This window comes from Pleuronectes platessa, chromosome 16 (genome assembly GCF_947347685.1).
Source record: "Pleuronectes platessa chromosome 16, fPlePla1.1, whole genome shotgun sequence".
Taxonomy (NCBI): Eukaryota; Metazoa; Chordata; class Actinopteri; order Pleuronectiformes; family Pleuronectidae; genus Pleuronectes; species Pleuronectes platessa.
This window is the reverse complement of record NC_070641.1, coordinates 5,085,430-5,110,588: the sequence shown is the minus strand read 5'-3', so window position 1 is coordinate 5,110,588 and position 25,159 is coordinate 5,085,430. Positions and strand designations below refer to the sequence as shown.

Sequence of the window (25,159 nt, the reverse complement as noted above, 5' to 3'; positions counted from 1 at the left end):
AGTCGTGAAGGAAACACCCTCTTTGGGCTTTTCTGAGCGGACAAGTCGCAGTAAGTTCCGAGACTTTGCTCTGTTTAGATAGACGACTCCCACAGAGCTGAAAGACTGTAATGGAGTCGTGCTTGTTACATTTTGCATCCAGCGTTTCAAAGATGGCGCTTCATCGGAAATCTAGAGCATATTTTGAGTGACGTGTTGGAGAAGATGCAACGTATGTGTCTCGAAAAATTCAGCAGCAGTGACAATGCTCCTTTTTCTTGCCCCAAGAACCCAGTTGCAGTAAAGCAGAGTGATCCTTGAATAAATAACACCGACACATGAACAGTGATGTTACAGCTGCAGGACTTTGAGGAATGTGAGGTGACTGAGGCTGACTCCCTCTGTGGCACTGGGTATACTGGTGATAAGGAGTTGCAGCGATAGGACTTACCATGGCACCAGTGTACAGTACATGGGTTTATGTCGCGCCTGTTATTTGTGGGAGCATGTTGCAGGGGGGAGGACTGGGAGCAGCAGGCCGCCTCACAGCCCCTCTTTTATTCTCGGCCTCTCTCTTTGCTCTGACAGATCCGTGCTGATATCAGATTGATGGGCCGATTTGATTGAAGTCTCTTTGTCGCGCTAATGTCACGGCGAGTGATGGATGAGGCGCGTGCGCCAATACAAACGCCAGTGTGCGCGCAAACTCCGCTCCCCTGAATCGAAAGGTTTCCAGCCTCCTGTGTCCTCCAATCACACACACACACACACACACACACACACACACACACACACACACACACACACACACACACACACACCAACAAACACGCACACACACACAAACCGGTTGACAACTTTTGGCCTACGGTCACCACAGTGGACGCACATAAGCCACGTGAAGCGCCACAGAGGTACGAGGAGAAGGGAGGAAGAGGAGGAGATTGACGGAGAAGGGAGGAGGGAGTCTTCGGTTTGAGGAGGACAGAATGGAGGGACACATTGTGTAACCTGTGTGGAGGTGAAGAGGTAACCTGACTCTTCCCTGTCCTCTCGCGTAATTTTCCGCTGTCACCGATGACCCATCGGAGACGCAGTGTGAGTGGAGCTGGTGACAGGCCTTCCATCACAGCGGAGCTGTTAGTGCAGCCGCCACTTTCTTTTCCTCCACACTGGAACTTCTGCTCTTTCTCTTCTTTACTTCTTTTATTTTGCTGACTTTTTTTTGTATTCGCGGATTTTTCATTCCCCCCCCAACACAAAGTCAGCTTTATTTTCTTCTGGAGGTTTAGTTTGAGATGTTTCCATGATTTACTTTCGTTCCACCGTCTGACTCCACATCCTGCTATCTGTTCTATTTTACATCTTTGAGTCAAATGACACTTGATTGATGGAATCTTTCGATTTTTGATGTTATTCTTACAAAGTTCTACAAACTTGGTCTCTGGGTTCCTGCTCCTCTGACTTATCTCCGTCCCACTGTGCCTCCTTCTGCATGGACAACATGAACTCGTTTGTGGAATACTCATTTTGCAACCGACCGGGCCCCGGCGCCTACTCTGCGCCCAAACCTGCGCACCACCACCACCACCACCATCTGCATCACCTTCACCATCCTCTGGACCAGACCCAGAGCTTCCCGGTGACCACCGGCGCCTTCCACGCGGGCCCCGCCGCCTCCTCGTCTGCAGTTCATGGAACGAGAGGGGACAGCACGAGTTACACCGGGGATGGACGGCTGTACGCGGGCAACGGAGCCGGCACCGGCGTTGAAGGAGTCCATGCGGCCCCAGGGTCGACCCATCAGAATCCTCATCATCATCATCATGAACCGCATCAGCAGAAACACAGTGGCTACCATCATCACCTGCACCAGACTCAAAGCTTGCAGAGCGGAATACTGCATCCCTACAACAACGGGAATAACGCCAACCCCGGGGCCTACGCGGGTCAGGTGTGTTCCACAAACTCGGAGTACATTTCCGCGACGGGCCCAGCGAACACCGCTCACCCTCAGTATTTCATGGAGGAGTCTGTGGCCTCCTCCTACTATCATCAATCAACCTTCCCCAGCTCGGCCTCCACCGTCGGTCCCAGCTACGGGGCCCTGGCAGGGGCCTACTGCGGGCCTCAGGGCGCTCTGGCAGGGCCACAGTTCCAGCAGCAGCTCGGCGGGGGCCTGGACGCAGCCAGCTACATGGGGCTTCCTCACGGGGGAGGTCTCGGGGAGCTGCCGGTCTCTCAGGACCGGGACAAGGGGGATGAGGAGGGCCAGCAGGCCGGGCAGGGACAGACCTTCGACTGGATGAAGGTGAAGAGGAACCCGCCTAAAACAGGTAGGAGAGGACCGGTGTTTCTCTCAGATTATTTTCAAATCATTATCATGTCGAGCATGATCGATCACTCTTTTAATATCATGTGTGAGGTTTCCAGCAGAAGAGGATGTGGCCTCTTATACATTTATCATCGTGGCTGACATGACATTGTTTTTAGGAAGGGCCGAGTGTTTATTAATAGATCAGACGAAAAAAGAAAACGCAGCCTATAGTCAGCAACACAAAATGGAACAGAGTTTTATAAAACAAATTATTATTATGTTACATTTTGTCTTGCAGTCTTTTGCTGTAAAATATCTATGTTTTCAAATTATATTATTTTCACTTTCATACTGTTCTTTTTCTTCTTTTCATTTGTCGTAGCCATTTCATCAAGTATTAGCACAGGTTACTGTAAACAAACCCAACACACACATTTCTTTCATTTAATATATGTTTTTGTTTAATATATTTAAATCATAATGACAATAGAAAAAAAATTGCTTTAAAGAAGAGGGATAAAAAGACGTAGGACTTTAACTGTTTTAAAATCACACGTCCTCAACACAAACTGGCTGCTCAACCGTCATCAGGTAAAACATGGTTTTATAGAGTGTTAACGAAAATACAATTTAAAGACTATTTAAAATATATTTTCAACTTAAGTACAGACTACTCTAACGCCTGCAGGTTATAACATTGCAACTGCTGTTTCATCAAGTCAAAATCCACTTTTATAATAAGGACATTTTTTAAGGAGATCAAATTAAGGCATATGGCTCAGTGAGTGTGGTGTGAGCAGGTCTACCTCAGTCAACTCTATCATCCCTGATATGTTTAATTTTTTCCATCTCACTCTCTCTTTGTGTCTCTCTCTCTCTCTTTTTTCAAATGGATATAACAGACGGGTTATTTTGCCCTGGGAAATCTGTCCTGGTCTGTTATCATTTAACCCCCCTCGCCATACACACACACACTCGCACTCTGTCTCTCTCTCTCTCTCTCTCTCGCTCTCTCTCTCTCTCTCTCTCTCTCTCTCTGTCTCTCTTTCCCTATTCCCATTGTGTGACGTGTTGGTCTGCAGATAGCTGTGGAGCAGATAACGCAACACATGTGGTTCCAGCTTGGTTTTTAGGTTTTAACTGTATTAATAACTGGACACCAGCGATCAAACGGCAATTAAAAATCGATCTAGTTTTATTCGTGTAGCCCATATTCACAAATTTGCCTCGTAGGGCTTAAACTTGGCGCGACATCCTTTGTCCTTAACTCTCAACGACACTGAGGGAAAATTACAAACAGAAAAAACCTGAAAAACCCCATAGAAACCTCAGAGGAATCACATGTGAGGGATGTTTAGAGTATTTGTAGAAATATAATATGTCTGGAAGCAGCAATGATAATTGTATTGATGGATGTTTAACCAGTAAAATATGTGGGCAGGTATATTGTATATTTTAGTGATCTAGATTTAATCATAATCCATAATGCAAAGTAAGAGACTTCTACTCAATGAAGGGTCTATTTCCTGCATGGAACCACGTGTTCGGACACACATTTATATAACACATGTATCATTTATTTGTCACTTGTACAAACAGACGGACATTAATAACAATGCCCCCCCCTTCTTCCCTCTCTCCCTTAGTTAAAGTGGCGGACTTCGGCCTCGCGGGCGCGCACAACAACGCCATGCGCACCAACTTCAGCACGCGGCAGCTGACCGAGCTGGAGAAGGAGTTCCACTTCAGCAAGTACCTGACGCGCGCACGCCGCGTGGAGATCGCGGCCACGCTGGAGCTGAACGAGACGCAGGTGAAGATCTGGTTCCAGAACCGGCGCATGAAGCAGAAGAAGCGCGAGCGGGAGGGCGCATCCGCCACGGCCCACTCCTCCTCCTCCGGTATCGACGGAGGCTTCAACAAGGACCTGGAGGACACCGACCAATCCTCCGCGTCCACGTCTCCAGGCGCGTCCCCGAGCCCGGAGACGTAGACGGAGAGTGCGATTGTGACTGTTGACCTATATACAGCCTTATTCTACTGAGCCATCTACTGTCTAAAAAATGAGTTCTGATGTGCTAATACGAGCGGAGAAATAATCAGCATCCATCATCCACTTGAGTTAATGATCTCCTACATGTCCCACAATTCATTTTGGCATCTCTGCTTCATCACCTGGACTTTTTATAGGCCTTAGTTTAACAGATAGAGAAGATGTTTACATGTTGGAGGACTGTTCACCCCATGTACTCTTGATCAAACTCTGTGTTCTGGACTATTGCTGAGCACCCCCCCCCCCCCCCCCCCCCCCCCCACACACACACACACAGTGAACTTTTAGGACTATGTGCTGTGTCAAGAGTAACTGTGACCTATAACCAACGGAAGTCAAAGTGTGCTCCATGCAGTTGATGCAAAATAACTATAACCAACTCCCCGGAGGTCATGACCTCTGCTGTCGGGTGTTATGAAGTTTCAATGCTGTTTATCCAGAACCAAACACGGAGATTACAGTATGTTTGGATTGACACACATTTTATATTCCAGTTTCAATTCATTCCTGATTTGGGCTGATGGAATAGGCTCCAGGTGTTACTGATGGATCCCCTGATGATGATAAGATGCACTTTGGCATGTCTGAATTACAGAGTTAACCGGCTGGTGTTGGGGTTCTAAGGTAGATAGCACGTTACTTTTTGTTGTTGTTGTGTTTTTCATTCAAATTATTGATTTAAACATGAAGTTACCAGCAACATGAAATTTATGGTTAGAGATACAGGGAGCCTCTGATGGCAAAAATACACGTTTGTGTTCTGTCTGGTTGATCTGCAATTGTTTTCTTAAAAACGTTTATGACTATTATTATATATTTTTTATTTTTGAATGTTTCAAGTGTTCTGTGTGTATGTTTAAGTCCACACAGCTATAGCCTTTGCACTATGTGACTACAGGGTAACATTTCAGATGGAGACAGGGTGGTCGGGGGAATAAGCTCAATGGAACATTCTGCTCCCTTTAGTTTCTACGGATGATGAAACAAAGGCTGCGATGCCTTTACAGACACTCAGAGCTTTATTTGGGATGTGTGTAAGTGTGATGGTGTGTGTTAATGTGTGGAAGTGGAGGGGGGGGGGGGTCCATGATTAAATGAAACTACTGACAAGGCCCATCAGATACAAATGTCTCCTTGACGAGGAGGGAACATGGGCAATTTATATTTTAACAACTTGCCATTTCTCCGATGAGAGTAAATTATTGGATCCATTTTATGCTATTGATTGTAGAATATGGGAAAAGGAGTCGATTTGAATGGGGTGTTTTCCCCTGAGGTAATTTAGTCTTGGTACTGCTGAGGGCTGTGATACTTTGAACCTGACAAAGTCACAATATGGTAATGTTTTTACTCCGAAAACCGAGTCGGACTTCTGCAAAACTCCAACAAAAGTAAGTGCAGTTAACAGAAGTGTCAGAACAATTTATTTCAGAGAAACAGCGAAGTGAACGACAAGTTATCTTCTTCAGGATAAATGATATAAACATCTTGGAGTAAATTTCTTCAAGTGTAATGATGTCAGGTGAAATGTTGGTGTGTACACTGTGAACTGCTGTGACTGGTATGTCTTTAAATGACTGTTGTTTAACGGAGGGCACACTGACTGAATGTTACTAGTTCTGCTGCCTTAGAAACTCCCAATCATGAAGTCTGTCTGTGTTTTTATACTGCGAGCTACCTCAAGTAAAATTTTTCTGTCAATCCTGCTCAGATGTCTTTTTGTTTCAATTCAAACTGACCAGCAACTGTTTACTATATTATCAGTTTAGCTTGTGAATAATTCAATAGATAGTGCACGCCTAAATGTGTTTTTCAGCTGTAAATTAAGTTATTTGACTGCTGTTTGATGAAATACACAACTGCTGGTTTAAAAATTACATTTATTACCAACTCTGTGAAAAATCTATGGGATGAATACGGCTCATAACACCAACCAGTGTTATAAACCGACTTGAATCTTGCAGGGCCAATGTTTACGTCATGGCATTTATACACATTTGATTAGGTTTACACCCTGTAATCAGAGGTGGGACCCCCCCCCCCCCCCCCCCCCTCCCGCCACCAGCAACTGCTCCTGAGATCAGGAAGGCTGCGCTCATAATGAATGACAAGTCAAAACCCCTAAAACACCATATCATCTACCATCCAGAGACGTGGCCCATCTTCTCCTGCTCCTTGGCTGTCTCTCTCTCACACACTGTTTGAAATGCGGGCTGAGACAGCTGCATACATGTATGACCAGTTCACACAGGTTGGGACCACTGTGGTCTTGGAGGTCAAGAAACTCCAGAAGCAAGAACCCTCTACTACATATAACAACTCTGTAGAAAAGTGTGTGTGCTGCTGCTGAAGTGGCAGCTCATAGATGCACAATGTAGATAACAAAGCTTTAGCAAGTTAAATAGTGTCTGGTATGTGTGTGTGTGTGTGTGTGTGTGTGTGGGTGGGCCGGTGTGGGGCCTCCCATCACTGTGTTTTCAAGGCCTTTTGAATTTCCAGGGTGAAACACTTCACCATAAACTTGTGGGTGAAGTTCCACTTAAATTAGATATTTTAGTCATGAGCTAAACAAATGTGACGAAATATAACTTCATGCCTTGCGAACACATTAACGTTGCTGTCTTTAGATGAAGGAAGTATGAAAGCGGTTCAGAATAACAACAGCAGCTTGGATCTCTGAGATACTGAAGGTTAAGATTGTTGCACTCAGGGAAGGTTAGCAGCGTTGCAATATTTGGACCCCAGAGATCCAGAGGCCCCAAAAGCTGGTCAGACAGTTGGTAGTGTGATTAATTGAAAAGTATAAAAATGCACCATTAAAGCACATAATTAAAAGTGAGGTTTTCTTTATTACCTGATAAGGAGACCCTGTTGAGAAGGTGGAATCTAGTTTAGGTCTGCTCATGTGTCAAATTCCTAAATTAATTTGTAATATGCACAACATGGGCCCTTTTGCTGAAATGGCCGACCAGAGTAAAGGTAACATCAGGAGGTTAATGTGGTCACAGCCGTGAGATCAGAGGAGAGTGGTTACGGAAAATTTACAGTGGAAATGTGCAGTACTGCTTTATTAATAGTATTAAAGAGGTAATTTAAATTCATACTTTTACTGTCATCAAATCCCATGAAAAGAGACAAATAGTAACAAACATTTGTGACATTTTACACTGTTGTGCAATTTGAATTATTCAAACATGTCGCTTCCTGCTGTTAAAACACATAACCAAGCTGGAGTGATGTTACAATGAGTCAATTTTCTCTTAGTCAACCATTAATTATCATGTTATTTTGATTGCACAATATATTTGAGGGGTGTTTTGAAGGATTTTAATCTTCAGGAGGAGTCAGTGGGTTTGGGGCTGAGTTTCACACAAATGGTGGAGAAGTTAGTATGAAGGCTTGACATTCCTCTCTCCAGAACCATGTTGCATGTAGAAAAAAAGAGGAAAAAGCTTGAATGGTGACACAGCACAGTACACACACTTAGAGGAGGAGGGAACCCGAATCAAAGAGTCAGACTATGATGCAGAAATGTGCACCACGCTCCCTCAAGAGGTGGAGGCAGCAGATGAAGGTGAATGAGGGAGAAAGGAAATGATCAAGGATCTGATGAAAGGAGCCGGTTTGTCTTTGTCCTTATGGATTACAGCAACACAACGTTTGACAAAAAACAACACACACAGTGCTTCATCCATTTCAATAGCAAGCTCTCTAGCATTCACTTTGCTGCATGGCCTCTGGATGACCCTCCTCCACACACACACACACACACACACACACACACACACACACACACGCACACGCACACGCACACACACACACCCACACTCAAACAAACACACATACACAGGACTACAGTCAGGAATGTAGCGGGGCTCTGCGGGTGGCTTGCTGACTTGTTGACCTTTGGAGAGCCTCTGGGATATTTAAACACGAGAACACACTCCTCTTCCCCATCATCATCTTCATCTTCACCATCAAAATATGTGGAGATCAAAGATGTATATTATAGAAATATAGTCTGAGGACTTCACATGACTGTAATGAACACAATCATTTCATTGGGACCAAATGATTCTCTGGCCGTTTGTGACTATGTGACCTGTCCCCTTGTGTTCTCTCTGCAAGGCACCGGAGTTCTCACAAGGCAGAGAGACATTCACAGCTGAAGCAGACCAGGGCAGTCACAAGTGTGCATTCATGTGTCCTGAGGTGTAGCTTTGATGAGAGGCTGGGTGGGGGGTGTGTGAGGATGTGTTAGTACAATATTTTCAAAGTGTAGCCTGCTCTCTCTAGCTTTGTCAGGATTACTTACCCTGGCTTTAAGGCCTCTTCACATTCAGTGTGACACACATCTCCACTGCTCGGATGGACAGTAGGCTGAAATTATAACTATAGAATCTAGTGCATGAGCAACTTTAGTATCATAAACAATAGTGTAAACTCCTAGCACCTTGTAATGTTTGGCCAATGCAATTGTTCACCACCAATGAAGGAATTGGTGTGTGGGGGTGGGGGGTATCACATCTGACTTTAAAGTGGTAGAACCGAGTCTACACACTCCAAACCATACAATTTGATCTTTTTCATTAAGCCTTTAAACAATAACATTTGAGCTCATCTCCACATCCTTTAGTAAAAGGCTGATAGCTCCTATTGTCTTCAGAATACATTTGAGTAGACAGGAATGCCATGAGTTTATGTTGTGCCCTGAAAAGGGGAGATGTTAATAAAGGGACTCAGACATGGTGTTTCTTCTTCGTCAGCTTCAGTAAGAATTTTTATAATTTACAGAATCACTTTACATAGTTACAACAACTGAACAGGTAACAATATATAGAAATGGCCTATTAATCCTTGAACATTAACTTAAATTATTGGTAATAAACAGAAATATCTTATCCCTTATTATTTACACCCATAAACATAATGAACATTAACCACACACATACACAGCAACATCATACTTTCTGTCATTTACATTAAAAAAAATTCCCCTATGTCTAAAGATGATTAAAACCAATGAAAATAGAGAGAGCACAGAAAGTATGTCGATGGGAGATTTTCTGCCAAATAAGAAGAGAAAATATTAGTTATATTTAGTTGTTTTATTTTATCTTTAGTGTCTTTCTGATAAATCACATGTTCAGTGTCTATAAGTTCCTTGGAAAATGTTCTACAATTTAAAAGTATTATTAATATTATAAAGTCTGTCTACTTGTCAGGTAGTATCCATAACAACATGTATAATTTTTAACATGTTTCCGAGCAAAACATTAGAAGGTCGATTTACAGTAATCTCTGGAGATATTGATATTGAAAATGTGACTTACTAGATAAAGATACTTTTTACGCAAATTAAGTTGATCAGGTGTCAAGTGGTAATTATAGCCACAAATTTGAACTTACACCATCCAAATGTTTTATTTGTCTGACCTTAACACGCATCATATGAGCCATGGACAGATAAAGGAGATATAAAAAACATGATATCCCTGGATCTAAAGAAATGTTGTAATTGAATGTAACCCAGTGTTTTGCAGAATTTTGGAGTCCTGCTGTTTCTAAAACATTGTTTGTTTTTTAACACTGTCCTGCATACTGGGAAATACTATAAAAAACAGTGGGCCTACAACATCTGGCAGTAAAAGTTGCCAAACACTTACTGTCAATATGTACACAAATACTGTACTTACATTCAGTAACAGGACATGTATGATTTCATATATTTTTTACAGTGAACTCAATTTTACATTGAAGACCATGCAAATTAAATACAAAAATGATCTACAATCTCCAATCATATTTATTTAAGGATTTCAACTTATATATATGGTTCATATTTATTTGATTTATTTTTAGGGCATTTAGATTAAATCAGAACAACGATTACAAAGAAGTAAGATAATACAGTAAATGTTAACACTTTACAATGTAGGTAATTAGCCCCGTGTAATCAGACACATAAATCCTAAAATCCTCAGACAGCACACAAACACACACACACCACACACACACATACACACACACACACACACATACACACACACACACACACACACACACACACACACACACACGCACACAACCACACATTCAAAAACTCACCATTGTACTGGAAAATTAAGTGAGAAGATTAAAGATAAGATTAAAGATAAGATTAAAGAAAAAACTAAAAGAAAAAGTTGTGGTTTGGGTGAAAACAAAAGGAAATGAGGGAGACAAGGGGAAAATAGAGGAGGAAGACAGATAGAGAGAGAGAGAAAAAGAGAGAGAGAGAGAGAGAGAGAGAGAGAGAGAGAGAGAGAGAGAGAGAGAGACTGCAGATTATTCCAGGTTGACCTCGTACAGTCTGACCCCTAACTCCTGTTTTCCTTTCCATAACTCATCTCAAGTTCAACACAGGGCTGTCTGCCTGTATGTGTGTGTGTGTGTGTGTGTGTGCATGCCCTCACAATGAGTAGTGAATGATAAAGTGGTACAGTTCAAGAGTTCAGAGTCTCAATTACATAGTGCACGAGCACATGCAGCCATACGTATATGCACGTGCACGCACACACACACACGCACAATGATATCTACATGACTTCAGAGGACATTACATTGACTTAGTCATTTCCTGGAGACTTACTCAAACCTCAACCATAAAACCATAACTACTACCGACCTAAACCAGGATCTAAACCTCTACCTAACCCATAAATATCTTGTCTTTACCTTAAAATGTAATGATTTACATTACGGGGACTTGCTTGTTGTACCCATTACCTTAAGGTCTCACACACACAGGCCTGATATGCATTATAGAACTACAGTGGCTTTGGACAGTATTTAATTAAAAAAGTTTTAAAGAGACAGAAAGTTCCTATTTATTAAAAAAAGCTAAATTTTAATGACACAAGTATCTTAAGTTTGCACTTTGCAGAAGCTACTTTTGGCAGCGATCACAAAGCTTGGCTTGACACCTGGATTCGAGGCACTGTATCCCATTCTTCCTGTCAGATCTTCTCCAGATCAGCCACAGTGGATGGGAAACATGTGTGAGCTGCTACCTTCATGTCTTTCGACACGTTTAGAGTTTGAGTTTCTGCACCTTTTCAGAGCCACTCCAGGACAGTTGGAGACTTCTCCTGAAGCCACTCCAGCATCGTCTTGGCTGTATGCATCATGTTGTTGTCAGACTAAAATGTGAACCATTCTCCAGTCTCAGGAGATGTGCACTTTGGAACTACTTTTTAACAACAAAATGTGTGTGTTTGGCTGTTTTCTGGGGCCTGGGATACCCGCTTGACCCAGTGGAGCTGGTGAGACAGAGGAGAATGATGGCAAAGCTGTCTTCTCTCATGGACAACCAGTCTCACCCCCTGCAGGACACCATCACAGCACTGGGCAGCTCCTTCAGCAACAGACTACTCCATCCTAAGTGTCTGAAAGAGAGGTATCGCAGGTCGTTCCTTCCTGCAGCAGTTAGACTTTACAACAAGCTCTGCTCCAAGTAAAACTACATGCACCACCACTGTGGACTGTCACTTTAACATTTCTCAACTGCGAAATATTCACTATAGAATACTCTTTGGTAAAAAATTCTGTTCTAACCCTAACCCTAACCCTAACCCTAACCCAATATAAACCGTTATGTGCAATCCATTTACTCTACATAACCTGACACATAATATATTTCTTTCTAAACACTCTGTTAAGTAATTGTCAGCATCCTAGATTTTTACAAATCCCTGAAGTTAGATCATATATAGATTTAGTTTGTTAGTTAGATTTTGTTACCAAACTAAACATATCCACAGAACTACATTATTTTACACACATAATGACATTGCAATGACAGACAGACACACACATTATGGACAATCGGTACAACAACAGACTGATAGAACATGTTGTGCAAGGACATCAGTCAAGCTGTGCCACATGACCTCCTGTCCACCATGAAGAGCTGGAGAGAGGACGGACCACACAAACACACAGGAGGCAACACTGAGCACACAATTCTCACATAAAGGTGAAAGAAACAAACACACAACAGGAGAGAGAGACCAGGAGGAAGTTGACACTCCTGGAGAACAAAGATCCAGATCTGAAACATCTGGAATGAGGCGCCGACAGTCAGGGGAGAGAAGGAGGTCCCAGGGTGGTTTGTGGTCGAGCACAGAGAGGACAGGGAGGGCTGGGGGAGACAAGCAGCCCTCCAATAGAACAATCTGAGAGGAGTCATCTGCCCGCAGAACCTTTTTGTTTTTATTAATGGTACCAACAAACAACAACACACGTTGATCTACTTTGATATCATTTCAATATATACTTTCTTTCTGCACTTGTCAGTGTAGAATTACAATAACATGTTTTAGAGTAGGTCGGTTTCATTCCATTTCATCAAATTTATACTTATTATAATTTCTTTGTTATGAAAAGATTGTTTGGTTATTGTTTATTGACCGTGCAATTACCACAAAATAATCTATACATTACACAATACAAAGTCCACATGCCCATGAGAGTCAACAGCTAACAATAACATATGTAGCCTAAAATATAAAAAAAACTTTATATATTAATGAGTTTTTTGAAAATTAATTATTTATTAAAGTAGGTGTAGATTATATGAATGCATAAGCTCTTCTGAGAGCTTCTGTAAATCTAACTTCAGGGGAGCAAGTCTCTTGATAAATGTGCCCAAGGAGAAGTGAAGCTGACCTGCAAAGAGAATATTATTATTGTATTGAAAGTTATTCTTACATTATTGTCCTCCATGATTTTATCATATGTACTAAAATGAAAAAGATATAGGCCAGCAGTGGTATGTCATTAAACAACAATTACATTATTGTTTTAAACTTTGTTTTTACTTAAGAATTGAAACAAAATAATACATATACATATAATTATGTAGTGAAATTATGTTTTGGGATGTTATTATGGCGTGGTATTAATATATTACATATAACATTTCTTACATTCCATTTTAGTTAGTTTCAATTACTCCAGTTATGGTCATTGATTCTAAACTGAACAAAGTTTATACTATTATCATTGTTTTATTATGTAGTATAAAACAGTTAATAGTTTCAACAAAATATTAAAACATCAGCAGTAGCCTAACAATATATCAAATAATTAATAATGATGGGGAGCTGAACTCAATATCTATGTGATGTAGTATAACAGGATAAATATCAGTTGATGTATGATGACTATAATTCAAATATAGTATATATTAACAATGGGTTACAGTAAATAACCGAGGGAATATTTTTCAGTTGTGTGTCTCTCTCTCTCTCTCTCTCTCTCTCTCTCTCTCTCTCTCTCTCTCTCTCTCTCTCTCTCTCTCTCTCTCTGTGGTAATGTGTGTGTATGTGTGTCTTTGGGGTCGTCCAGAGTTCAGCGGCTCTCCTCCTCCGCTCTGCCCACAGAGGAGCTCTGCAGCCCTGCTGAGCAGCTGCTGAGCCCCAGTGACAGAGGCCTGCTGCTCTGTGGGCCTTTTTCCCAAAAGGCTAAAATAATCCTAGGATTTATCTCAAAATACTTCATATGAGGTGGTAAAAGGTGAGAATGTGTCTTTTAAAAGTGTCTTAATCTGCAGTCAGACATGCATTTAACTCTGGAGATCCTCTGGACATTCTTCATGGCTGTAGGTGAGACATCAAGTATCCGAGTGAGAACCTCCGGTTGTCACATCATAAACAATGGAGCCCTCTGTTAAGTGACAGTTTATGTAAAGTGGGAGATAAATTTAAATTTTGAATAACCGCAGATAAAACCAATAAATCAAGAGATTTAATCTAAACTGTCGTTTTAAAAGTCACTGGATCTTGAGACCGAAGCACAAACAAGCATGAAAGCATACAAATTAATTAAATGAGAAATTTAAATCTGTGTTTTAACAATATGTCCATATTTTCAACATGATACAAGATGCCTCCATTCATTATCAATACAGCCTATCCTTAGAGGGTCACTGGGGGTGTTTGAGCCAGTTCCAACAGGACATTTGGGAGAGGTAGGCTTACACAACTCTACAGGTCGCTCAGCCTATGGTCTATCAGCCGGACCAATCCCCAAACTTCTGCATGTGTTTGGACGGTGGGAGGAAACACAGATAAACAAACCGTGAACCCTCTCGATGTAAGCCATCCACCGTACCACCGTGCTGACCCACAAGACACATCCTGAAGGAAATAAAGCAGTCGCCACATTGGCTGAGTATTATCACCTGGGAACTGCAATGAAACAATGACAGGCTCAGAAACAGAGCATGGTTCCACAGATCAAGTACTGTAGGAACCAACCCCACCAGTTGAATAGAAGATTACAGCTCAAAGAAAATCCTGGGGCTCCATTACGTTTGCCTTTATTGTAATTTTTTATAATGTTGAAGATAGAATTATTTTTGTTGTTGCCTAAAATAGAAATACAATATATTAGATCAGAGCACTGCTTTAGACCAGAGGCTGATTGATATAAATTCGTATCCACCCTCATTTTAAGCAACCACATAATGTAGAGCAGTGTCAGGTGATGTTAGTCACATTTGGGATTGTTTTTTAGTGAGGAAACCACAGCACTAAGAGGAGGAAAGACAAAAGGTCATGAACCAACAGTGGAACTTAAATGGACCTTTTTTTGTAAAGTGTGGTTGTCAGCGGGCTGCACTGCGGGGGTCGGAGGTCAGAGGGAGAACAGGGAGCAGGAGGTTATCAGGGCAGACATTCCTGTCCATCCTTCGCTGAGAAAGGACAGGACAGTCAACCACTTCTGCAGTTGGTAACCTCAGCACAGATACTGTCAAACCCCACTAACCAAATGAAAATGTGACTAGAAATGAAAAGGATGCATATAAAGTGCTAAAGTCTTACACATCCCCCCCGAAAATGTATGATCTAAGTTGTTAGTAAAAATATAATATCTTATCAGTGCTTTCACACAATATAAGCTTTGACTTTTATATCTTTTTAGTGTTACTGTGTTTGTGCGAATGTGTGTGTTTATGTGGCAGACAGGCCTGAACACCTATCACTGTTTGTATAAACTAATACTGTGCACGTCATGACCCTGTGTCCTCACAAACACACCCGCACCCACACACCCACACACACACTTGGGTAAACAAGCTATTGTGCCAGGTTCTTTCAGCACCCTCTGTGTGTTTATGTGTGTGTGTGTGTCGGTGTGTGTGAAGGAACGGCCTAAGTGCATCAGTTGTCTTCAACACTGGGGCGAAAGCAAGGTCATATCCATCACACAGTGACAACACACACAGACACACACACTCACACGCACACACACATACACATCAGGACAAAATGACAATGGGTCAAACAATATTTAATGAACAAACATGTTTGACATGAAATCAATCAGTAATAGGGTAATAATACCTTAGTTTATCTAAGTCAAACTTTGCTGTTGACTAACCTGAGCTAGCAGTACTGATACCAACACACACACACACACACACACTGTGCTGTTCATGGAGGTCAAACACACACTCTGATAATAGCACTCTGACAGAGCACTGGCACGTGTTCGATCAAAACCCATAGCTCAGCCCCATGTTTGTTAGTCAACCAGGAAATCCAGAATTTGTTGGAGTTGGTTGCAGCCTGAGTGGAGCTGGAGGTGACACAGTTACCCACGCCTCTGGGCACGGGAATTTACTGTATAAAATCTTAAAATAGCTAGAAATATGTATCTATACACACCATTCAGACTACAAGCCATCGTGTTACAGTCTGTGGTGTTCTTACTGCACACAAGAGACATTTACTCCCTGACTTAAGTCTTAAGGCCAGCGAGTGTGTGTGTGTGTGTGTGTGTGTGTGTGTGTGGGGGGGGGGGGGGGGGGTTAAGCTTCTAACATGTGACAGATACAAAATAAAAAAATTACTAAGAGAAAATAAATATCCCCTGGCAGAAAAGTGGTGCCACACACGTAGAAGACACTGAAGAAGATGTCAAGAGTGTTTTGGGTGATAAGGTCTGATGACGATGTGTTGTATGTTACTTCCTGCTGCACCCAGCTGCTCCACCTCTTGCCTGAATAATGTGGAGGATGTGTTGCAGTTGTGAACAGTGCATAAACCCCTGCAGACCCAATTCTCTGGACTTTACCGGAAATCATGTCTGAAAATGGCTAAAAGTACTAAGGAGACTAAATTAGTTGAATCCAAACAGCAAACCACCAAAGATTCAACTGCATTGAACAGGTCTAGTATGAAAGCAGCCTATATAAGACCCCCCACACACAATGTGCTGAGTAAGATTCATCATGCTAGATTTAAAATGGTGTAATGACAGCTTTACTGAAACAATAAAAGTCCGTTCAAATTTCATTAAAAGAGAACCAGAGGAATAACCCTCTGCTAGCAACGTTAATAATAACTTGTTGTAATGTTATCACTTTGAGACGTCACCATCGAGATGATTATAAAAGAAAAATGTTCACGCCATAGACAAAGAAGCCTTCCATTTGGTGCAGTTCACTTATGACTGAAGCAAAGTTTAGTGGAGTTCAGTGCCATTGTGTGAACATGAGCGCTTTATCTCTGCTCTGTTTCCTGAAGGCCAGACGATGAGGTCATGACCAAAGCTCACCATCATTCAGCAGCAGTTTGAACACACATGCACCTCAGAGCCCTGCCCGGGGAACCACACGCCATTATAAGACGTGGTGCTGCCAGGTGAGAGACTCTATCCTCCTTTTATGGCTCCATTGCAGCTGTGACTGAGATCTTTCCTTGTGCCTGTCCATGACATTATGGTTGTTTGATGAGTTTAAGGGTTGCCAGGTTTGTAGCTCTTCACTCACCTTCTACCGCTCCAGGTCACACATGACTGAGGTGTATTGTCATCCTTCTCCGTATCCTCATTGTTGCCAGGTCAGTTTCAAGGTTGCCAGTTTACGGTTCTTCCATCCCCAGTTTGTGACTCATCACAGAACTCTTCATTTTGTCTTCCTCTCCTGTCAGCTCCAGCCTTAAACTTGCCAGTTTGGACTCTTTAACCCCAGCATATGTCGACTTACCATTAGTCTCCCTGTAGCTGCAGGGTTATTGGTTAATTACCAGGTTTGCGGTAGTTCATCCTCCTTTCATGGCGCCCTGTGACGGAGGTCTGTCTTTATTTTGTTTCTCCCCTCACGGTTATTACTGACATAGGTGAGGTTTAGATCACTGTATCTTAAACTACGGTTCTACGACATGAGAAGGGTCATGGTTGTTGATTCAGCGTGGTCACCTTTCCTTTGTTCAGAACTCTGAGGGGAGCAGTGATCCAGGTCAAAAATGTGTCAGTACCCAGAGACTGATATAACATCTCATATCAAACTGGAATGAGAGTATAACAGCTGTTACTCTGCTCTGTTCCCATACATTTACTGTATGTTTTGTGTAGTTTTAAGAATTTAATTTGAGTTTCTCGTTTGGCTTATACAATTTTTAAAATGCTTTACATCATAGTGACATTATGATAACATGTACAGCTGTGGCTTCAATGTGTTTCCATGTGGACCAAGCTATGTGATTTATATAATGTAACGTATAAAATGACATATATATATATATATATATAAGGAGAGAAAAAAGAAAACAAACTTTCTTGACTTTTTGACTGTCAACTCCACATAATTACCAGAACAATGATTGTACTGAAAGGTACAGTCAATGTGCTGGTAATTATGCATCCATCCATCCATCCATCCATCCATCCATCCATTTAATTATCCATCCCCACTTACCTGACCCACGTGTTCTTGGACTGTGGTAGGAAGCCAGAGAACCTGGAGGAAACCCACCATGGCACAGGAAGAACATATAAACGTTGGTCAGCAGACTCGAACCAAGACCCATGCAGAGGCAACAGTGCCTTCCACTGCACAACCATGCCAACCTAAAAGATTTAACAAATGATATCTGTATAAGACCAATTTCTGATTTGTGTCATCATTACTTTTTTTACTTTGCTCTTCTATGTTCCTGATGTCCCTCCTTTTAGTCACAAATTATTTATCTAAAATGTGTACTGAGTCTATATGTGTCTGAACAGCAGTTGGGATAGAAAAAAGAAGCCAGAACTAATACGATTTATGAAAAAAAGAGTTAGAAATTGAAATCTTTACGACAACTCCTCCAAATATGTTAACCAGCCACACTGTCCTGACAGTATCACCACCACGTTCCATCTGTGTGTGTGTGTGTGTGTGTGTGTGTGTGTGTGTGTGTGTGTGTACAGAGATAGCCTAGCTGCAGGGGACCAGGTTTCGTTGACCTATGTCGACCTTTGTTGAGGTCACTGCGAGGTTGGGCCAAGAGATTCTTGACATTTCTCTCTACAATACCTGACCCATGCAGCACGTATCTACCAGTGAGTGTGTGCGTGTGTGTGTGGGTGGGTGCGTGCGTGTGTGTGTGTATGCGTGTGTGTGCATGCGGGGGGTCAGAGTGTTAGAGGTTGCAAGCAGGACACGGAGAGGTGATGCCGCATCTTGTCTGCAGCACGGCATGGTGGGAAATCTGAGAACAGAGGAGGAGAGACAGAAAAAGAGAGGAGAGAGAGGTCAGCTCGTCGTCACCATCATGAGGGTTATCTGAGATGGGAGGAGGAGGACAGGAGGAGGGCGTGACGAAAAAGTTTAATTCTAGATCTTTGAACAAAGTACAAGAAACCATTTGTCAGCACTTCCTGAATGTCCCGAATTTGTTCCTTTTCATTTAGTTAATCTTTAAAAGTGGAAAACAAATACACAAAATAAAAGATGTATTCATTTCTTAATGCAGCAGGTCACTGTAGTTTAACAGCTTGCTGCTTCACTCAGACAACCATTCAGGTTTGCATGATGCTGACTTTCTGAGGCGCAAAAGCACTTCCTTCTCTCCGAGAGGCAGGCTCACGGTGCAGGTGAGAGCCATGCTGCATCAATGCTCTTTGGCTTTGGCTTAGTTAATCAACAAGCTGACACACTCCCACTGTCTGCTCTCTCTCTCTCTCTCTTTCTCTCTCTCTCTCTCTTTCTCTTTCTCTCTCTTTCTCTCTCTCACACACACACACACAGAGGCTTTAATCAAGTCAAAGGCCTCCAGCTGACTGGTACACAGGAAGTCAGATTAATTCACACACTCATCCGTCTTCCAGAGTGCTCTCTCTTTCTCTCTCTCACACACACACACACACACACTGCTGCCATTTACATGCGCAATGCTCTTTTACACGCTCATGCTCACAAACCCCCTCCAGCAGTGAGTCGTCTTTCAGACAGCCTGTAGAACATGTGCCACATCTGCCTCTCTCTACAAGCCAGTCACAAGAAACCTAGAAGTGACACCGTTTCCTCACTGCTCATTGGTCAAGAGAGACGGAGTCCATTCATCAACAACAAACTGCTCAACCAGAACAGAGCCGATAATCAATTCAGGATATTTGGTTAATATGCACATTGGCATAAACTCTGCAAAGAGCCAACAAGTTTACATGGAGCTGTGTGGAGTACACCAGCCTACTGTGTGTGTGGGGGGCTGGGGGGGGGGGGGGGGGGGGGGGGGTAGGTGTATGTGTGTCTGTGTCTGTGTATATGTGTCTGTATAAATACGCTCGTATCAGAGTATTCATTTTGAAATGTCGTGTGTTCAGTAAGCGTGTATGTTGGTGTGTGTCTAAATAACAAACCAGATGCCACTTGCTGTGTGAAACAAGACTGCCTGGTACATCACGAGTGTGTGTGTGAGAGAGAGAGAGAGAGAGAGAGAGAGAGAGAGAGAGAGAGAGAGAGAGAGAGAGAGAGAGAGAGAGAAATATCTTCACACATCCGTCACATCCTCAAAAGTTTAGAAGTTTGTGTTACCTTATCAGGAACAATTAGAAAAAGGAGACCCCAGTAGGATAATAAGTAGTCTGACTGTTGTAGTACGGTAAAGGCACATACTATAATAACAGTGGTGGGCGTCTCTCTTTCTTTCGCAGGGTTTCTTGGACCCTCAGCCTCCTAAATGCTGCTAAACCATAAACACTGAACACTTTATCATTATCAAGTCCAGCATCCTGGAAAATATCTATCTGACAATTTACATTCAGAGGTAATGTTCATTGAACATGCAAGAAGTATATCATAGATGTTCGCTTTTGATAGCAGGAGACTTAAGTTTGGGCTTTTGCATATGAAGTTTACCTTTTAATGCCATTTACCAATTTTTTATTTAACACAACACTGACACTCATGTTAGCATGGGCTGTTTTAGATCAGATTTACAGTTAACTCTCACAATTCTGGTTCTCATAGCGTATGTGCACACAATACATTCCACATCTAACGCATCAGCAAAATCAGCAATTAAGCACAAATCATAATAAAACACTGGTTTCATGCCTGAATATTGTAGTAAAGATGCGAGAAAAAGTGGATTCTACAGACACATCTCTTCTGAACTCTCTGAGGCAACCACAAATGTTGCAACAGTGCAGTGTGTATGTGTGTGTGTGTGTGTGTGTGTGTGGAGCAAAGTGTCTTTGTCCCGTAAGTCTATTGCTGTGCTGTCTCATCAATAACCTTCATATTGATAGGCGAGAGGACACACACACAGGCAGTGGCACCCCACAGTGTGATGACTCTTTGTGTGTGTGTGTGTGTGTGTGTGTGTGTGTGTTTGTGTGTGTGTGAGCGTGTGTGTGTGTGTGTTTGTATGTGTGTGTGTGTTTCTACAGTATGAATAGGGTTTTCAGGTTTAGGAAATGTCTCTGTGTCTTCAGCTCTGTCAGTGAGCAGGTGGTCAGTCCGGCATCTTCTGCCTTCCCCTCAGTTACACACACACACACACACACACACACACACACACACACACACACACACACACACACACACACACTCACACGGAGAGAGAGAGACACACACACACACACACACACACATAGACAAGTGTAATGAAAACGAGTCAGTGTTGCTCCACAGCCAAAAGTTTCCCAGTGTTGTTCAAGCGCTGATTCGTGCATGTGGTTGGTAGTTGACAGAGAAGTGTGTGTGTCTGTGTGTGTGTTTGTGTGGCTGTGCCTGTGGATAATTAAATGCCAATGGGGGAGAACATCTCATTTGCAGTGAAGGTCTTTATAGCAGATTTCCCAAGTCATGCACACACACACACACACACACAAAGACACAGACTCACACACAAAGACACAAACTCACGTTCACACAGGCACACACATATAAACAGACACACATGCACACAGACACACACAGGTTAACAAGCAAATTAATGGACAACAGGGAAGCACAAATGATGAAGGAGAGATGTAGATGGGGAAACAGTGAAGAAAATCCATGAGCAGACACCTGGAGAAAGGATAATGTTTTAAACGAGGAATTTAAGAGCAAGGACAATGGACAAGAACAGAAGGAGATCAGGAGGGAAGAAAAGACAGAGCGTGGAGAGTGTCGTCGGGGTGACTAGACATTAGGAAGAGGAGGACAGGAACCAGGATTAGGTGGTCGAGTAAGAGGAGGATGAGAAGGAGATCAGTGTCAGATAACAAAGGGAAGGTGAGAGGATGAAGAGGAGGTCAGGGAGGAAAGTGAGAAGCAAGACGGAGGGGAGGCAGAGGAGGATGTGCGTGAGATGTGTCAAGCTGCTTTCAGACATGCATTGAACTCTGCAACTCCTCCCTATTTTATCTGGAGGAGGTGCATGTGTGAACGCAAATTTCAGAGTGAGCCTGCTCTGTAGTCCTAGTATAGTGCAGGAGAAGTCGGGGGTTTTGATGAAGCTTCTATTGCGCGACAGATGCAAAAAAAAAATTTACATTTAAAAATATCTCTCGGTGAAAAAGTGGTATCAAAAACGTAGAAGACCCCGAGGACGAGAGAGTTTGTGGTGATGTTGATGTGTTGTGAAGAAAATCATGTGATCTCCTCAGCAGAGTTAATACGTCACTTCCTGCCTCTGTCTCCTGCTCCCGGCTGCTCCACCTCCGGCCTGAATAATGCGGAGGATTTGTTGCTGTTGTGATCGTGTCTGTGCAGAGAACCTCCCACTGTGTGCATGTGTGAAGGGCAAACTGCAGGTAAACTCTGTGGCCAATTCTCTGGATTTTACCTGCAGGTCATGTCTGGAAACAGCTTGAGAGAGGTATGAGGAGAGGGATGAAGGGAGCAGAAGGAGGTAGGAGGGAAAGACGTCCGGGTGCAGCAGCCAGCTCGGCTGAATAATTCAAAGTGACAGTTCATTTAACCGCTGACGGTCTCTGACTCTAAATTTACACGGCATGCTGAGCATGCACACGTTCAACCATTGATAACTTTCATGACCATTAATTCCAGACTGCTGGTCATCTATATCAGTCACAGGTTTAACTGTGTCGTCCGTGTACACAAGAGACCAAGACTCATAGTTTCAAAAACAAAACCATATCAGATGCATTTTACTTTGTTCTTTGCAGCATAAATTGAGAGAGTTGTCTCCTGTCCCCTGATGAGGAAACTGACAGAGGGTACAAATGTAATAAAAAATAAAGTGTTGCCGATGTTACAGATCTTGACCAGATATGTGCCTTTACCTGAAAAGTTTTGTGCAAACAGTCTGAATCTTATGTGAAGAAAGTAAAACTTGATCTGAACATATCTGAGAATAAATAGACCCGGTTAAAAAATCATTCAAGACCTCTTAACTTTAGCCTTTTAGGCCTCAGGGCAGAGAAGCTCAAAAGCGTTATATAGGCTCAGCCTTTTAGTACTTATAAAGAAGATAAAAGAGCCTTAATCTCAAACCTGAACTTAACAGGAGGGATGCAGGGATGCAAGTATATTTGAGAGGCAGTTTCTATTCTCTGTACCAGTTATGAATCTAGCAGCAGCTCTCTGCGCCAGCTGCAGACATGACAGGGATGACTGACCAATGCCTGAATAAAGGGCGTTACAGTAATCAGACCAACGATGAAATGAAGTCATTTTAGACAATCCCCAGGTCACTGGAAGAGAGTCAGGGTTTAAGTTTGTTACAGTTTTTTTCCATTGCTAACGAGCGCTTACCTATACTTAAAATACTTTTTCTAAACTCTTAACACAGACTTACACCTACAAAACACAATTGGCCAAATAGATCATTTTCTTCTCAAAAGCACATTTTGTTAACTATATACTAACTCTTCATTTCAAAATAGAAGACATCTTTCTCTGCACACACTAACTTTACCAAAACACTGGACATCTGACTCAAAATGAAATTATTCTTTCAAAGAATAACTTGTTTTCACTTCACAAGGAACATGCAGCCAATCAAAGTACACCAGGTTTCAAAATACTGGCTATTGTGGACATTACAAAAACTGCATAGACTTTTATGTTTCAGTTTTACAGGTATTTGCATGCAAAACATGCAATCCACTGTTTTTTACGCCAAATTTTTTGGTTGGGAACTGTACTGTATATCCACATGTAATGTTCACATTCAAAAGCATTCCAGTAAAAAGCGAATCAGTTTTTTTTTCTTTACTGTTTACTACAGGAGGTATAGTAGAAATACTGTTTACAGTATGATACAACAGAAAACGTTTTACAGTATTGTTTACTGTAAAGTTAACAAAATATCCATGAACAAAAAAGCAACAGCAAAAAGCCCAGTAAAAAGGGAGAACTAAAAAAAAGCACAAAATTCCTTTATCTAATCCCTGCGATCTTCAGGGTTAGGCCACAAGTTTTCATCCACATCGCATCTGATGTTATCCAAGGCGATACACCTTGGATAAAACCGCTTGGAATGCCTGATCCACCCTTGACAATCATCAACTGTGATGTCCCTGCAGCCAGCATCCATGGCTTCAAGGAGGGACAACTGGTCATGTGGCTGATGGTCATAGACTTTCCACCTCCATGTAGAAAAGAACTCCTCTATGGGGTTGAGGAAAGGTGAATAGGGTGGAAGAAATAGACGAATCAGTCTTGGGTGGACCTCAAACCATGCTGTAACTGCTTGTGAGTGATGGAAGGCCACGTTGTCCCAGGTGATAACGAAGGTCCTCCTGTTTTCACCCTCCTGATCCTGCTCTGGAACCAGGCGCTGGTGGAGATCATCGAGAAAAGCAAGGAGGCGCTCGGTGTTGTAAGGTCCAACCTGACATTTGTGGAGGAGTGATCCTGCATTTGAAATTGCCGCACACATAGTGATATTTGCCCCTCTCTGTCCAGGAACATCAACTGTGGCCCTTTTTCCAATGACATTTCTTCCACGTCGACGCCTTTTGGCCAGATTAAATCCTGCCTCATCCACGTATACGAATTCATGAGGGGCCTGGTTGGCCTTGAATTCCATAACTCTCTGAAACAAAATTTATGTAAATCATGCCATTATAGTACTATATACCATACAGTACTGTAACCTATTACTGAGTAGGTTACCTACTTGAAAAGTGCAAAGCTTATAGAACTGTACATTGAATTGAATATACACACTATACCTGGACATATTGTTGTCGTAGCACCTTGACTCGCTCACTGTTCCTCTCAAAGGGAACAGTGTAGAGCTGTTTCATCCGCACTCTGTGTTTGGACAATGTCCGCGTAATGGTTGCGAGGCTGATGCTATTGATATTGTGAAATATCTCTTGGTCCTCCAAAATTCTGCTTTGAATCTCATGCAGTTTAATTGCGTTATTTGCAACAACCATATCTACTATGGCAAGCTCTTGTTGATGATTAAGGAGCTTACCTCTTCCCCCAGAGGGAGGAAGACGTTGCATTCTTTTGAGGGACAAAAAAAATCAACATATGCATTACTGTATGGCCTCATTGACATGTCAAGTGAGAATAGAAACAATCCATG

The 25,159-nt window shown here is 42.4% G+C and overlaps 1 protein-coding gene across 1 annotated transcript; it reads left to right on the top strand.

Annotated features, from left to right (window-relative positions):
• Nucleotides 1-1,474: 1,474 nt before the first annotated feature.
• Nucleotides 1,475-4,289, top strand: hoxb1a (homeobox B1a). The gene is made up of 2 exons (XM_053444089.1): nt 1,475-2,315; nt 3,943-4,289. The coding sequence occupies exons 1-2, from the start codon at nt 1,475-1,477 to the stop codon at nt 4,287-4,289; spliced, it is 1,188 nt and encodes a 395-aa protein (XP_053300064.1).
• Nucleotides 4,290-25,159: the final 20,870 nt, after the last annotated feature.